This window comes from Staurois parvus, unplaced genomic scaffold (genome assembly GCF_062004578.1).
Source record: "Staurois parvus isolate SC_StPar_1 unplaced genomic scaffold, SC_StPar_1.0 ptg000049l, whole genome shotgun sequence".
In the NCBI taxonomy this organism is placed as follows: Eukaryota; Metazoa; Chordata; class Amphibia; order Anura; family Ranidae; genus Staurois; species Staurois parvus.
Genome location: NW_028317845.1, coordinates 755,437 through 771,559, shown reverse-complemented (window position 1 = coordinate 771,559; position 16,123 = coordinate 755,437). Strand labels below are relative to the sequence as shown.

General features: G+C 46.0%; 1 protein-coding gene across 1 annotated transcript in view; it reads left to right on the top strand.

Annotated features, from left to right (window-relative positions):
- The first annotated feature begins 905 nt into the window (after positions 1 to 905).
- Positions 906 to 16,123, top strand: part of PROC (protein C, inactivator of coagulation factors Va and VIIIa) — a 67,333-nt gene continuing 52,115 nt past the window's right edge. Inside the window, exons 1-2 of the mRNA XM_089665602.1 lie at positions 906 to 1,032; positions 3,550 to 3,639. Coding sequence (XP_089521728.1) covers positions 1,029 to 1,032; positions 3,550 to 3,639 — 94 coding nt within the window. The 5' untranslated portion in view covers positions 906 to 1,028. The remainder of the gene's footprint in view (positions 1,033 to 3,549; positions 3,640 to 16,123) is intronic.

Below are 16,123 nucleotides of genomic sequence, written 5' to 3'. Positions count from 1 at the left end.
TTCTTGGTCTTCCAGATCTTGCTTTAACTTCCACTGTTCCTGATGACTGCCATTTCTTAATTACATTCCGAACAGAAGATATTGACATCTGAAAACGGTTCGCTATCTTCTTATAGCCTTCTCCAGCTTTGTGAGCGTCAACTATTTTCAGTTTCAGTTTTCTAGACAACTGCTTAGAAGAACCCATGGTGCTGATTGTTTGGGCAAGGTCAGATGAGTCTGGGCATTTAAAACCTTTTGAGATTGACATCACCTGGTCTTCCCAGACGATGATTGAGAACAATCCATGACACTGGCAGGTCTCAGCTTGGCAAAGGGGGCAGTACAAGATATTAACTCTGCAGGGTGCCCAAACTTTTGCAGACGCCATTTTTTTGTTTTCTGTTATTTTGAAAGTGTAAATGATGGAAATAAAATCTAACTTTTGTTGACATATTATAAGAATGTCTAATCTGTAATTTGATGCCTTTTGTAGATTTTTCCATCTTTCCTTGGCTTCTTTATGCACATTAATACAAATTTTTAGCTGGGGTGCCCAAACTTTCGATCCCCACTGTATATATAAAAGAGTACAAAGGATGAATATAGCTGCATGTAGTGCTTTTATTTTTTTTAGAGTCCCTCAGACCAGTTGGAAATTTACACAACAATGGAATGACTCTAATACTGAATAGTAAGCAATAAATGATATTCCGACCCGTCCCAAGATTTAGGTATTGATTAGTAGGTAACAAGTGTGTATTGTATTTTATTGTATAATGTTCAGATGATCAGGAGTTTATTTATGTTTTATACACACTTGTCCTCGTCCCATCCCACGTAGGGCTGCAGTATTTTGGAGACTCGCTTTTGTTTGCAGAGAGGAGGACAGGACACAGAATCAATATTTGAGGTTATGGATTAACCAGAATGTGATCTGTCGCTTATGGCTGAAATTGAAGTCCACAAGCAAAGTGTTTAAAGGCTTGTAAGACACAAGGAATCAAGCTGACAACACAGGACCGATCCAAGGGATCCATACATCAGTGATGTGTAAGTTATATAGTGTTTTGTGTGATTGTATAATGCCATTCACCAAGCTTGATTTTATCTTATAGGATTTGTTCAAACAAACCTATAAGAAGCCTTAGCAGAACTATCATATGAATAATGCTAAACCCACACAAGCAGACCTTCCTCTGTTGCTGTATTACATTTGAATATGATCTGGGAAAACCTTTTTTTTTCCAATGGTAACAGCAGTTCTCTGCTGTAGTTATTTATTTATTTCAGGTACTTATATAGCGCCGTCAATTTATGCAGCACTTTACATATATATTGTACATTCACATCAGTCCCTAACCCTCAAGGAGCGTACAATCTAAGGTCCTTAACTCACATTCATACATACACATACTAGGGACAATTTAGACAGGAGCCAATTAACCTCCCAGCATGTCTTTGGAGTGTGGGAGGAAACTGGAGGAAACCCATGCAGGCACAGGGAGAACATGTAAATGGTTGGGATTTGAACCGACGACCCTAGTACTGCCAGGCAGAAGTGCTAACCATTTAGCCATTTAGCTGAAATTAATAGAAAATAATGAACATAGTCAGGGAGATCTCTGAGCGAGAATGACTTGTGATCCTCCCAACATCCCCAGAAGCAACTTTTTACTCTGACTACAGCAACATTCAATTGCAGTACATACTATAGAAGGGATTATTACCTGTTCTATTGAAAAAAAGGCAGAAACTTCACCAGTCACAGAAATTTTTCAGCAAGATACAAAACCTGTATACACTATACAAATATGATTGTCTCTCACAAGGCTTTTCCAATTATCAAAGGTAATAATTATTTATTTTCATTGTCTAAACTTCTTATTATGAAACTGTATAAATAGGAAAAGATAGTCCAACCGCCACACGACTCGCCTGGCCCAAGTGGTTAGCAGGCAAAAGCAGCCTCAGCTCAATTCATCCAAGCCATGCCCAGGGCATGGTCAAGGGGCAGAGCGAAACATGTTGGGGGTATGGCTTGGAATAATCGAGCTGAGGCTGCTTTTATCTGTTAACCACTTGGGCCGGGCAAGGCGTGAGGTGGTCAGGCTGTCTTTTCCTATTTCTACAGCGTGCTTTGGGTCTGGATGAACCTTTCCCCAGCCTGCACCCTCACTAGTCAGCATCATACAATTCATTGGATCCAGGGGCGGACTGACAACTCATGGAGCCCCCGGGCAATAGGGGATCATGGGGCCCCTGTGTCCTTGCCCAAACTCAAAAAAGCCTATGAAAAAGGTATCAGGGGCATCTCATGGGGCCCCCTACTGACCCCGGGCCCTCGGGCAGTGCCTGAGTTTCCAAATGGTCAGTCCACCCCTAATTGGACCTTATGAGCCTGAATGGGGAGCCACTAGGCATTTATCGTGGGTTACTTTTAATCAAAATTAGCCATCAGTACGGATAAGTGCATCCGCCCAGGTCTGATTCACTGAAGGCTTGGTGAATCCTACTTGAAACTTGTCAAACCTGAATTTAATGAAAATTCTGATTGGATGCAAGCACTGTTCAGCCAACAATTTTCTACATAGCCCATTTGACAAAAGTTGATTGAACAGTTGATCAAAGTAATATAAAAACCACAAAGGCATGGCCTAAAACTACTCTTCAAAAGTAACATTTTACAGTGGCTGATGCTTGGAACAGATTTCAAGTAGAAGTACTGGGTCAATCAACAGGCAGTGAATTTAAACATGCATGGGACAAACCTAGATCTACACACAGATAAAAAGTTTAAAAAAATGTAAAAAGTGGCAGACTTGATGGAACACTTGATCTTCTGTTGCCATCACTCGTCATGTTTTAGTGTTTCTATGAGATGCTGGAGTCAGTAACAGAAGCCTGCTTCAATCAGTATCAATTATGCTGAAAAGAAAACTCAGCTATGTGTTGTAAACTGAGTGAATTTGCAGCATGAGCAGGAAAAGCACCTAGTCATTTGACTGTGGCAGGATAACCGGTAAACTACTGAAAACTTTTAGGGCTCTTATTTAGGGTGGCATTGTCTACCGCCCTCTGAAAAGTGACCCACGGTGAATTGCTTTTGAGAGCGTGCTATAGCAGTGGCTTGCAGGTGTTCAGGAGTCCTAATGCCTCCTTGTTTTTTTTTTTTTTTTTTTATTAAAATACATGATTGCCAGCCAAGCGTTTGGCTCACAGTTGTGGCACACTCCCATTGACCCATTGCCTACTGACAATGGGCAAGTTTGACTGGTTGTGCTATGGCCACAGCATGTGTACAGTCCCTTCACTCACTGCTGTTAGAATATAGGTGGGAGGCTGGAGGACAGAAGAACTGTAGTACAGCTTCCTGTTGTTTATTGCCCCCTTGGTCGCCTGTGTGAAAGAGCCCTAACAGACACGTGATACTCTAACAATGCTCATCTCAAAGGGACCTCATTCATGAGCAGTACTACAAAAATTACTGTCCTAAACAGAATTTAGTTGGCTTTTGACGTCCCATCTACTGTTATTTTGTATTAATTATTTATCATTCATGTACCACAGATATGAGATATCAGTTCCTGTGTACAATGTGGTGGATTCTCATCCTTGGTGCCACCAGCTTTACCATCCTACCTGCTTATAGCAGCTCAAGTAAGTGTGTAGTGTCAGTTATATCATGATTGAAATTAAAAGGTCTGTTCATCCAAAACTGATATTGGGGAATTAAATTTCTTGATTTCTTACATATATCATGGATTTTCGTGGTTTGAAACTGGTTTTAATCACCTACTATGGACAGTTGGGGGTATCCACTCTCCCTGTTTGGTCTTTTTATTTATTTTATGGGTTTTTCTTTCCAAATCTTTTATATAAGAAATCTCAGGATTGAACATTATTGGAAACAAATACCAGTGTGGATGTTCTCTGGTAGCCAATAGCCAAGGTAATGTGTGAAGAAGATAGCCCAAGAGGGGTTTCTTTGAATGTCTGGTAGAGGGCAGTGGTGGGGGATAGTGATCTTCGTTCTAGAAGCTTCACGTCTTGCCCAGATGGTAGCATAGGGTGAGGGAGAAGAGGAGGTGATATTTGGAGGGGGGTAAGATTATTTTATTTGTTTTATAGAGAATGCCAGAGGAGGGTATTGAACACCTGAAAAGTGTTAAATCCTAAATCTCCTTGGTGGACATGAACATGGTCAGTATAAATGGAGAGATTTTGCAGTAAGAGTAATTACATAAAAATATTTAGCCCATAACTAAAATATTATTTTTGAGTGAAATATTATTTCAAGAATCATGTAATGTGTAAAGTAAGAATGCTTTTAAAAAATATATAATATTAGTTTATTTTTATCTATTTGCAAAATGCAAAGTGTGCGAACAGTCTAAATCATATAAATATTTGGTGTGACTACCCTTTGGCTTCAAACCAGCATAATTTCTTACACTTGCATAGTTTGTACACTTGCACAAAGGCAAGGATTTTGTAGGATTAGAGTCAGGTGTATGATTAACCAATTATACCACGCAGGTGCTAATGATGATCAATTTTATATGTAGGTTTAGTCATTAACTGAAACAGCTGTGTAGGCGGCTTAAAACTGGGTGAGGGACAGCCAAACTCTGCTATTAACCTCCCTGGCGGTATTCCCGAGTGTAGCTCGGGGTAAAGTTTTAGCACCACAAGCGGTAACCCCGAGCTACACTAGGTAATACCTTGCAGAGCTGCTCCGGGATCTCTTCTGCACTTACCTTGTCTTTTGCTCCTGCGATGTCCCCCCTGCAGTGTCCCCGTCAATGTCCTCCGGCCGATGCCAGCATCCGTCTTCCGGATTCCGTTCCCTGCGACGTCAGGACGTACGGGGACGGAACGGCGGGAAATTTGAAAATGTGAAAAAGTGACATTCACTAAATACACTAAAATCACATAGTAAAACATTACTGTATCAAACCATTTCACATACATTTTGTCCCTAGTGCTTTGTCCTGTGCCCTGCCTGCATTTTTACTGTTCTTTCTGCCTGGAAACTGAGAAACGTCCATGGTGTCCTAAAAGCGTCCCTTTAGGTCAAAAGCGGTTTTAGACCAGCAATAGTAAATCAGAACCACTTGCAGAATTGAGTGAAAATGATTTGTGGGAAATTCGTCATCAGACACTGAAAACGATTTTACGACTTTGCTCAGTGATGTGCGAATTTGGCGCTATATTTAAAATTTCAGTGTTTTTGGTTTGATTATATTATTGAATTAAATTTATTATTATTATGTTATTTTTTATGATTCGTTATTAAATTATAATTTATGATTTCGTGTTTCAAATTTTAACATAACCAGGATGTTTACTAGACTTTTGTTCGGACAGATTTCAGTGAGTTATTCCTAAAAATTACAGGACTACAATAAAAAAAATACATATTTCCATGCAAAAAAATGTACCACTTTGAGCACAGAAATACTGACCTAATCAGACCGGTAGGGAGGCTACGGTGAGGTTGTGGAAGACCGTTTCATGCCACAGGTCATACACCATGGCAAGGCTGAGCACAGCAACACAGCACAAGGTAGTTATACTGCATCAGCAAGTTCTCTTCCAGGCAAAGATTTCAAAGCAAACTGGGGTTTCAAGATGTGCTGTTCAAGCTCTTTTGAAAAAACACAAAGAAACAGGCAATGTTGAGGAATGTAGACGCAGTGATCACCCAATGGAACTTGATGCAGCAGAATAGACGCATCATGCTTTCTTCCCTTGGACATCGCAAGATGTCCAGCAGTGCCATCAGCACAGAACTGTCAGAAACCAGTGGGACCCAGGGACACCCATCTACTGTCTGGAGAAGCCTGGCAAGAATTGTTCTTCATAGGTGATTTGTGGCCAAAAAGCCATTCCTCCAACATGGAAACAAGGCTAAATGACTCGGCTATACACGAAACACATCAGAACTGGGGTGAAGAAAAATGACAGCAGATGCTCTGGAATAATGAGTCAAAATTTGAAATATTTAGCTGTGGCAGGAGGCAATTTGTTTTCAATGGGCTGGAAAGAGGTACAATGAGTGTCTGCAGGCAACAGTAAGTGTTAGGAATGGACTGGCCAGCAATGGTGGGACTCACCTGCCTTTTGATCTGCAGTACCAGGGCTGGCCAGCGGGTGCTCCCAGCAATCAGAGACTCAACCTTTCAGCCAGCTAACACCTGGAACTGATGATGCTGGGGTATTTAAGGGATGGCCAGACTTGCAGACTCTGCCTTGGTGTTGTGTTTGTCCTGGGCCCTGTATCTGTCCTGCATCCTGTTTCTGTTCCTTTGCTGACTTCTCCTGCTCTGATCCTGGCTTGTGACCCTGACCATTCCTCTGTCTGACCCTCTGTACTATGCTGCTTGCTACCTGCTGAACCTGGCCTGTGACCCCGACTATTCTCCGCTTGCTCCCCCTGTACCTACCTGCCCAATTGATATTGACCCGGCCTGCCTGACGACGCTTGCTTGTATATACTGTTATCTGTGGGTGGTTTGGTTTGGTTTGTTTGCACTGTATTATGTTTTAGTATTGCACTGCGTTTATGTTTGTACTGTTAGTGTTAATAAATTATATTGTTTATAACATATCTGAGGTCTGCGTTTCCCTGCTTCAGTCACACACCTCTGGTCATACCTGGGAGCCCTGACATTACACCAAGGCCAATCCTGACCAGAAGTGGCTGCACAGGGAAGCCATCTTGGCTTGTTGATGGGAAGGATGGATCTAGATGAGGTTGAGTATTTATCTCTGCTAGTGCTTGATGACAGAGAGTATGCTTATCAGACTCTGAAGGAGTATCCCCAGGATGAACTGCTAGAATGTATACGGCTCGCTCATGTTCTAGTAGATCAGGGCACAGTTTTCTCTATGGTGCAGCCATTGATTCAGGTTTGTGTTGAGTTGGTTTCATCTGGTTTCCCCGAATGCAGGGATGAATTTTTGCCACCATTTAGTGCAGACCAGGTAGAGTCCCTGGTGTGGTTATTAGAGGATGATGTGGGTTACTTTCTGGAGCGTTATTCCACATGTTCACCACAGACACTGAGAGATTGTATAAACGCAGTGCAGTCATTGACCAGACAGACTTTGTGTAAACTCAGCTTTGTTCAACCCCTACTGCAGACATGGACAGATTTGTTGCACCCAGCCTCAGTCAGCTTACAAAGACCCAGTCCTGCTTCTAACTCTACTCCTGTATTCCCACCAGCTCCTCCAGTTACAGCCCAGTATACTTGGCTATCTACCGCATGTCAGTACCCTGTTCCCACTCGCTGCACCTATCCTGCCTTTAACCCTGTAAAAAAGCCCTCTGTAGCAACTGCTCCCTCTCCTGTTCCATCCTCCAGTTCTTCTCTGTCTCCAGCTGCTCCATTCGTTTGCAGACCTGCGTTTACTTGCAGTGCTCCAGTAGTTAAAACCAGAAAAAAGCGAAAATTCTTTCCAACCAATACCATCCTGCCAGTATCCAAACCGGTGAGCCTGCCTTCCGTGGTTCAGACTGATGCCTGTACGCAGCCTGAAGCCTCTACTCGGCCTGAAGCCTCTACTCGGCCTGAAGCCTCTCCTCGGCCTGAAGCCTCTCCTCGGCCTGAAGCCTCTCCTCGGCCTGAAGCCTCTACTCGGCCTGATGCCTGTACTCGGCCTGATGCCTGTACTCGGCCTGATGCCTGTACTCGGCCTGATGCCTGTACTCGGCCTGATGCCTGTACTCGGCCTGAAGCCTCTACTCGGCCTGAAGCCTCTACTCGGCCTGATGCCTCTACTCGGCCTGATGCCTGCATTCAGCCTGATGCCGCTACTCAGCAGGATGAACTGATCCAGCCCGACGATCCTATTAGGCCAGTTGACTCGATGCCCGCTGTTGATCCAGATGATCCGGTACCTGATCCAGTGCCCGCTGTCGTGCCAATTGACTCAGAGCCCGCTGTCATACCTGGTGACCCGGTGCCCACTGCCTTGCCAGATGACGCGGTGCCCGCTGGCGAGCCAAATGACCTGATGCCTGGTGACCCAGTGCCCGCTGTCCAGTCAGACGATCCAATGTCTGACCCAGTGCCCGCGGTCATACCAGTTGACTCGGAGCCCACTGCCTTGCCAGATGACGCGGTGCCCGCTGACAAGCCAAATGACCTGATGCCTGGTGACCCAGTGCCCGCTGTCATACCTGGTGACCCGATGCCCGCTGTCGAGCCAGACAATCCGGTACCTGATGCCCCGGTGCTCACTGTCGTGCCTGTTGACTCGGAGCCCACTGCCTTGCCAGATGACGCGGTGCCCGCTGTCGAGCCAAATGACCTGATGCCTGGTGACCCAGTGCCCGCTGTCCAGTCAGACGATCCAATGTCTGACCCAGTGCCCGCGGTCATACCAGTTGACTCGGAGCCCACTGCCTTGCCAGATGACGCGGTGCCCGCTGTCGAGCCAAATGACCTGATGCCTGGTGACCCGATGCCCGCTGTCCAGCCAGACGATCCAATGTCTGACCCAGTGCCAGCGGTCATCCCAGTTGACTCGGAGCCCACTGTTGTGCCTGGTGACTCGGTGCCCGCCGCCCCGCCTGGGGGCCCGAGACCTGTCGCTCCGCCTGGGGGTCCGGCACCTGCCACTCCGCTTGAGGGCCCGAGACCTGTCGCTCCATCTGGGGGTCCGGCGCCCGCCGCTCCGCCTGAGGGCCCGAGACCTGTCGCTCCACCTGGGGGTCCGGCGCCCGCCGCTCCGCCTGAGGGCCCGAGACCTGTCGCTCCAGCTGGGGGTCCGGCGCCCGCCGCTCCGCCTGAGGGCCCGAGACCTATCGCTCCATCTGGGGGTCCGGCGCCCGCCGCTCCGCCTGAGGGCCCGAGACCTGTCGCTCCACCTGGGGGTCCGGCGCCCGCCGCTCCGCCTGAGGGCCCGAGACCTGTCGCTCCACCTGGGGGTCCGGCGCCCGCCGCTCCGCCTGAGGGCCCGAGACCTGTCGCTCCAGCTGGGGGTCCGGCGCCCGCCGCTCCGCCTGAGGGCCCGAGACCTATCGCTCCATCTGGGGGTCCGGCGCCCGCCGCTCCGCCTGAGGGCCCGAGACCTGTCGCTCCACCTGGGGGTCCGGCGCCCGCCGCTCCGCCTGAGGGCCCGAGACCTGTCGCTCCACCTGGGGGTCCGGCGCCCGCCGCTCCGCCTGAGGGCCCGAGACCTATCGCTCCATCTGGGGGTCCGGTGCCTGTCGCCCCGCCCGGGGGCCCGGTGCCTGCCGCTCCGCCCGGGGGCCCGGTGCCTGCTGCCCCGCCCGGGGGCCCGGTGCCTGCTGCCCCGCCCGGGGGCCCGGTGCCTGCTGCCCCGCCCGGGGGCCCGGTGCCTGCTGCCCCGCCCGGGGGCCCGGTGCCTGCCGCTCCGCCTGGTGGCCCGCTGCCTGCTGCTTCGCCTGGTAATCCGATGTGCCTCTGCCCGGAGTCCTGCCCGATGTGCCTCTGCCCGGAGTCCTGCCCGATGTGCCTCTGCCCGGAGTCCTGCCCGATGTGCCTCTGCCCGGAGTCCTGCTCGATGTGCCTCTGCCCGGTGTGCCTCTGCTCGATGTGCCTCTGCTCGATGTGCCTCTGCCCGGAGTCCAGCCCGGTGTGCCGCTGCCCGGAGTCCTGCCCGGTGTGCCAGTCTTTGATATCCCGCCAGTTGCCAGACCCGGGCGGTGGAACATTTTGCCCAGCTAGGACTGTTTGGAGCGTCCTGAGGCCGCTCCTTGAGGGGGGGGTACTGTTAGGAATGGACTGGCCAGCAATGGTGGGACTCACCTGCCTTTTGATCTGCAGTACCAGGGCTGGCCAGCGGGTGCTCCCAGCAATCAGAGACTCAACCTTTCAGCCAGCTAACACCTGGAACTGATGATGCTGGGGTATTTAAGGGATGGCCAGACTTGCAGACTCTGCCTTGGTGTTGTGTTTGTCCTGGGCCCTGTATCTGTCCTGCATCCTGTTTCTGTTCCTTTGCTGACTTCTCCTGCTCTGATCCTGGCTTGTGACCCTGACCATTCCTCTGTCTGACCCTCTGTACTATGCTGCTTGCTACCTGCTGAACCTGGCCTGTGACCCCGACTATTCTCCGCTTGCTCCCCCTGTACCTACCTGCCCAATTGATATTGACCCGGCCTGCCTGACGACGCTTGCTTGTATATACTGTTATCTGTGGGTGGTTTGGTTTGGTTTGTTTGCACTGTATTATGTTTTAGTATTGCACTGCGTTTATGTTTGTACTGTTAGTGTTAATAAATTATATTGTTTATAACATATCTGAGGTCTGCGTTTCCCTGCTTCAGTCACACACCTCTGGTCATACCTGGGAGCCCTGACAGTAAGCATGGTGGAGGTTCTTTGCAAGTTTGGAGTGCATTTCTGCAAATGGAGTTGGAGATTTGGGCAAGATCAGGGGTCTCGAAACTTTCCAAACAAAGGGCCAGTTTACTGTCCTGCAGGCTTTTGGCAGGCAGGATTGTGGTCAGTGTCCAGGCCTGGCATGAGTGATAGCAAACAATGCCTCAGGTGTGGTGTTCAGCTGCATAGTGCCTGTGGTCAATAGGAGGAGGAATGGTTTCTTGTCATAGGTATTTCCAGGAGGAATAGTGCCCTACCATTGGTGTCAGTGGGAGGAATAGTGCCCCATCGTTGGTATCAGTTTGAGAATCATGCCCCACTGTTGGTGTCCGTGTTAGGAATAGTGACACAAATCAGTTGGAGCATTAGGGCCCTAAGGACCAGATAAAGGATAGCAAAGGGCCACATCCAGACCTTGGGCCGCAGTTTGGAGATCACTGGTCAAAATCAACGGTGTTCTGAATGCTGAGAAATACAGGCAGATACTTATCCATCATGCCATACCATCAGGGAGGCGTGTGATTGTTACCAAATGTATTCTGCAGCAACACAAAGACCACAATCATACAGCCAATTCCATTAGGAACTATCTTCAGCGTAAAGAAGAACAAAGAGTCCTGGAACTGATAATTTGGCCCCCATAGCCCTGATCTCAACATTGAGTTTGTATGGGATTATATGAAGGATTTGAGGCAGCCTACATCCACAGAAGATCTGTGGTTAGTTCTCCAAGATGCTTGGAACAACCTACCTGCTGAGTTTCTTGTGTGCAAGTGTACCTAAAAGAATTGATGCTGTTTTGATGGCAAAGGTTGGTCACGACAAATAATGATTTGATTTGGATTTCTCTTCTATTAGTTTACTTTCCACTTAGGTAATTGATGAAAATAATCAATGAACACTTTTATTTCTGAAAGCATTCCTTATTTACAGAATTTTTTCACATCTGCCTAAAACGTTTGTATAGTGGTATATATTTGGATATACAGAGCTTTTTTTTATGGCCAGAGCGTGGCACTGTTCCTGTATATATATTTACCAGTCCCTTCCCCCATTCTCTATCCCCCTATGTACCCACAGCAGCCAGCAGGACAGGGAAGCCGGCAGTGCTGCAGGGGGGATGAGGAGGGGCCCAGGCACACAGGGGACTCAGATGTAGGCAGGGCAGGGAGGGGGTATCAGTGCAGCAGGGCTAGGGGACAATTACAGAACAATGCCCTGGATCTGTGTCTCTAACTCCAGCAGCTGAAAGCCAGCTGGAGGGAGGGGGGGAGAAACTGCCTTTCAGCTGCTGCAGAGAGCTGCAAAGAGCATCATTGTGCAATGACACCCCCTGCCCCACCACACTGATCCCCTGCAGTCCGGACCCCCTGTGTGCCTGGGCCCCCTACAGAAGGACCGGTGGTACCCCCTTATCAGCAAGCCTTCCTCTTTTATTACAAGATGGAATTTTGCTTGCTTTAAAACCCTCATCTGGTAAAACAACTCATTCAGTTTAAAATAGAAATGAAAGGCAAACCATTTGTGTATAGATATTAAAAAAGCTCACTATAAATACTTTTTCTCCCCTTTTTTAGAAGAGATCACATTCCCTCTGCATAAGAGGTAGGGGAGGAGAAACATCACACCGAGCTTCCCAGTGAAAGACTGTGCAGGGGGTTATGTTAGAACAAGCCTGATCATTGGAGGAGAGCAGGCTGAGTTTCCAGCATAGCTAGAGAGCAGACTACCGTGTTTTCTCCTGCTTAGTGTGGTCCGTTTTTGATAGGGAAGAAGAGGGACTGGCAGGAACATCAGTGATTTCACTCAAAGGAAGCAATACAAAGAGAACAGGATACTTTTTAATTTTTCAAGTACACGGTATAGCAAGCAAATATCAGGAATATGGAATGTTGGGTTTACATATTCTTTAAGTCTATGATCTACCAGAACACCCAGATCCTTCTATACCATTGACTCCCCCAGTTGTTCTTTCCTTAGATTGCATGCGTGTTTTTAGCTCCCAGGTGCATAATTTTAATCAACATTATAGCTCATTGTCACATAATTGCACAATTGAACAGGCATTGTACAGGTCTGCTGAAAAATTAAGACCTCTTGTACGGGGCTTTATTCCACAACATATCTTGAAGCCATCTGCAACTCCTGAACCACAATTGTCCACATTTAAAATTACACACATACAGTTGTGTTCAAAATAATAGCAGTGTGTTGAAAAAAGTGAATAAAGCTCAAAATCCTTCTAATAGCTTTTATTTCCATACACACAAATGTATTGGGAACACTACACATTCTATTCCAAATCAAAACATGAAGAAAATATATCAAATTTGTGTTGTTTCTCTAAAAAAATTGAAGAAAAGTGAATATTAGACTGTTCAAAAAAATAGCAGTATTTGTATTCTTCTTTACAAACTCAAACATTCACTATATAAACTGAAAAATGTTTGAAGATTTTGCTTTCCTTTGAATCACTTAATTAATATTTAGTTGTATAAGCACTGTTTCTGAGAACTGCTGTACATCTGTGTTGTATGGAGTCAACCAACTTCTGGCACCTGTGAACAGGTATTCCAGCCCAGGATGATTGGACTACATTCCACAGTTCTTCTCTATTTCTTGGTTTTGCCTCAGAAACTGCATTTTTGATGTCACCCCACAAGTTTTCTATTGGATTAAGATCTGGGGATTGGGCTGGCCACTCCATAACGTCAATCTTGTTGGTCTGGAACCAAGATGTTGCACGTTTACTGGTGTGTTTGGGGTCGTTGTCTTGTTGGAACACCCATTTCAAGGGCATTTCCTCTTCAGCAAAAGGCAGCATGACCTCTTCAAGTATTCTGATCTATTCAAACTGATCCATGATCCCTGGTATGCGAAAAATAGGCCCAACACCGTAGTATGAGAAACGTCCCCATATCATGATGCTTGCGCAGCCATGCTTCACTGTCTTCACAGTGTACTGTGGCTTGAATTCAGTGTTCGGGGGTCATCTGACAAACTGTCTCCGGTCACTAGACCCAAAAAGAACAATCTTACTTTCATCAGTCCACAAAATGTTGCGTCATTTCTCTTTAGGCCAGTCAATGTGCTCTTTGGCAAATTGTAACCTCTTCAGCACATGTCTTTTTTTCAACAGTGGGACTTTGCGAGGGCTTCTTGCAGATAGCTTGGCTTCACATAGGCGTCTTCTAGTTGTAACAGTACTCACAGGTAACTTTAGAGCTTCTTTGATCTTCCTGGAGCTGATTCTTGGCTGAATCCTTGCAATTTTGGCTATTTTTCTATCTATTTGAATGGAAGCTTTTCGCTTTCTTCCACGTCTTTCAGGTTTTGGTTGCCATTTTAAAGCATTTGCGATCATTTTAGCTGAGCAGCCTATCATTTTCTGCACTTGTTTATATGTTTTCCCCTCTCCAATCAACTTTTTAATCAAGGTACGCTGTTCTTCTGAACAACGTCTGGAACGACCCATTTTCCTCAGAATTTCAGAGAGAAATGCACTGTAACCAGCATGTACAACATTTGCTGCCTTCCTTCCTTAAATAAGGGCAATAATTGCCACCTGTTTTTCAAAGAATGAATGACCTCACTAATAGAACTCCACACTGCTATTATTTTGAACATGCCCCTTTCAATTAGTGATTCAATTACACAGAATCAGCAGCATGCATGTCATGACTGTTGGGTCTGTTGGATTTCTATAACTCTACTACACCTGCTAGTAAATGATTTGCCATGTAGAAATATCATTTCTACCAAAAACAGTGATTGATCAGGTTAGTGATGTCTGACTGCTATTATTTTTAACACAACTGTACAAAAAGCAAATAAAAAGAAAACCTGGAAAAGCCAGATTAAAAAAACAACCCAAAGCTAAAACTATGCTTTCCATCAAGGTCATAAATAAAAGCAGAGACCCAAGAGTCTCTCTATCCAATCACCCACTGTGCTGTGTGGCTCTTTTGCAATTTTGTGTGACTCCCGGGACTCCTGCAGACACTATTCTGTTTCCCCATTGCCCTATTATAGCAGTGATTTCCAGCATTTTTATGTAATATGTCTCCAGTCAGTGACTGTGTCCTGAAACATGTCCCTATTCTCCAACAACTCCTATAGCATGTTCACAGTCTGACAGTCTCCTACAGCATGTCTGCAGTCACTGACCATATCTTGTATCGTGTTTGCAAACTTTAATCATCTCCTGTGCCATGTCTGCAGTCTCTGAGCATCTGTTTTACTATGTCTGTAGTCTCAGACCATGTCTTGTATCACGTCTCCAGTTTTAGACCATCTCTTGTATCATGTCTGCAGTCTCTGACCATCTCTTGTATCATGTCTGCAGTCTCTGACCATCTCCTATATTATGTCCACATTCTCTAACCATCTCTTGTATCATGCCTACAATATCTGACCATTTCTAGTACCATGTCTGCAATCTATGACCATCTTATGTTTCATGTCCGCAGTCTCTGACCATCTCTTCTAACATGTCTGCAGTCTCTGATAACCTCCTTTATAATGCCCATAGACTTTGACTATATCCTGTTGTGTGTTTTCTGTCTCTGACACTGAATATTCACTGAATTTTATGTGCAGTCCTTTGGTTTTGTCCATGGCTGAACTTGAGGCCCCCATACCAAGAAAATTAACCTCCACTGTTCTAACATATATCATTAGGTGGTGGAGCCAGGGAGACCCCATATACACCCATCATCCTATCTACTGTATAGTTTCTTTTCCACGTTATCCCAGTGGTATCTCAAATTATGCTTCTCTATCCAGCAAGCTCAGATTTCCACCAGTTTCTTGACCCTTTATGTTGATACAGTAGGTGAGTTTCTCTAGCTACAAAACTGTCCTTATTAGTGCAAGCCATTCAGCATTTGATGTGCATCTTCAGCTATCCACTTTCTTGAAAATAATTTTCTAGCCATGATTAAAAGTTGTGTAACAGCCTCCACAATATAATACTCTTGTATAATATTCTTGAGCATCTATATCTAGATACCCCAAACTAAACGTAAGATGGCTACATTCCAACTTTATATGAAAAATCTGGTTAATATATTGTATAATAACCAGCCAGTACCACATCAATTTAGGGCATCTTAAAGCCACAAGCTGTCACAGCTAGGTGCCCACACTTAAGATGCTGTCACCAGGGAGAGGACAGCAGGTGAAACTGGCTGCTATGAGAACACTGCTGGACTGAGGGACAGAGTGTCTGTTTTTTAAAAGTCAGTAACTACAGTTTTTGTAGCTGCTGACTTTTTTTTCTAGATTGACTAGAGCTCAGCTTTAATAAAGGCTTAAAACTCTTACTGAAAATATAAGCAAATCAATTTTTTACATTTTTGGTGGGATCAGCTGGGATTTGACCCAGGGTGACAGGTTGGAGACCAGATTCGACAGACCATAGATCTGGTCTCCTTATTGCATTCCAACTGGGATGGTGTAGGTGAGGTATGTTGTTGTCTTTGGTCCTGCATATGGCCTTTGACTCTTTATCTTGGCCTTTCCTGTTTCACAGACTGAAGAAATAGAATTGCGGACCAAAATTTCTCACCCTCCTGGATGCGTTATACTCAAACCCTTCAGCTAACATCATCGCGTATGGTCGTAAATCCGACCTCTTGCAAATTCAAAAGGGGACTAGGCAGGGATGTCCCCTCTCGCCTTTCCTTTATGTCATAGCAATTGAGACGTTGGCAATAGTTATCAGGTCCAACCCCAATATTCACAATATCTCAAGTGGAGGCAAAATCCATAAATGTGCTTTA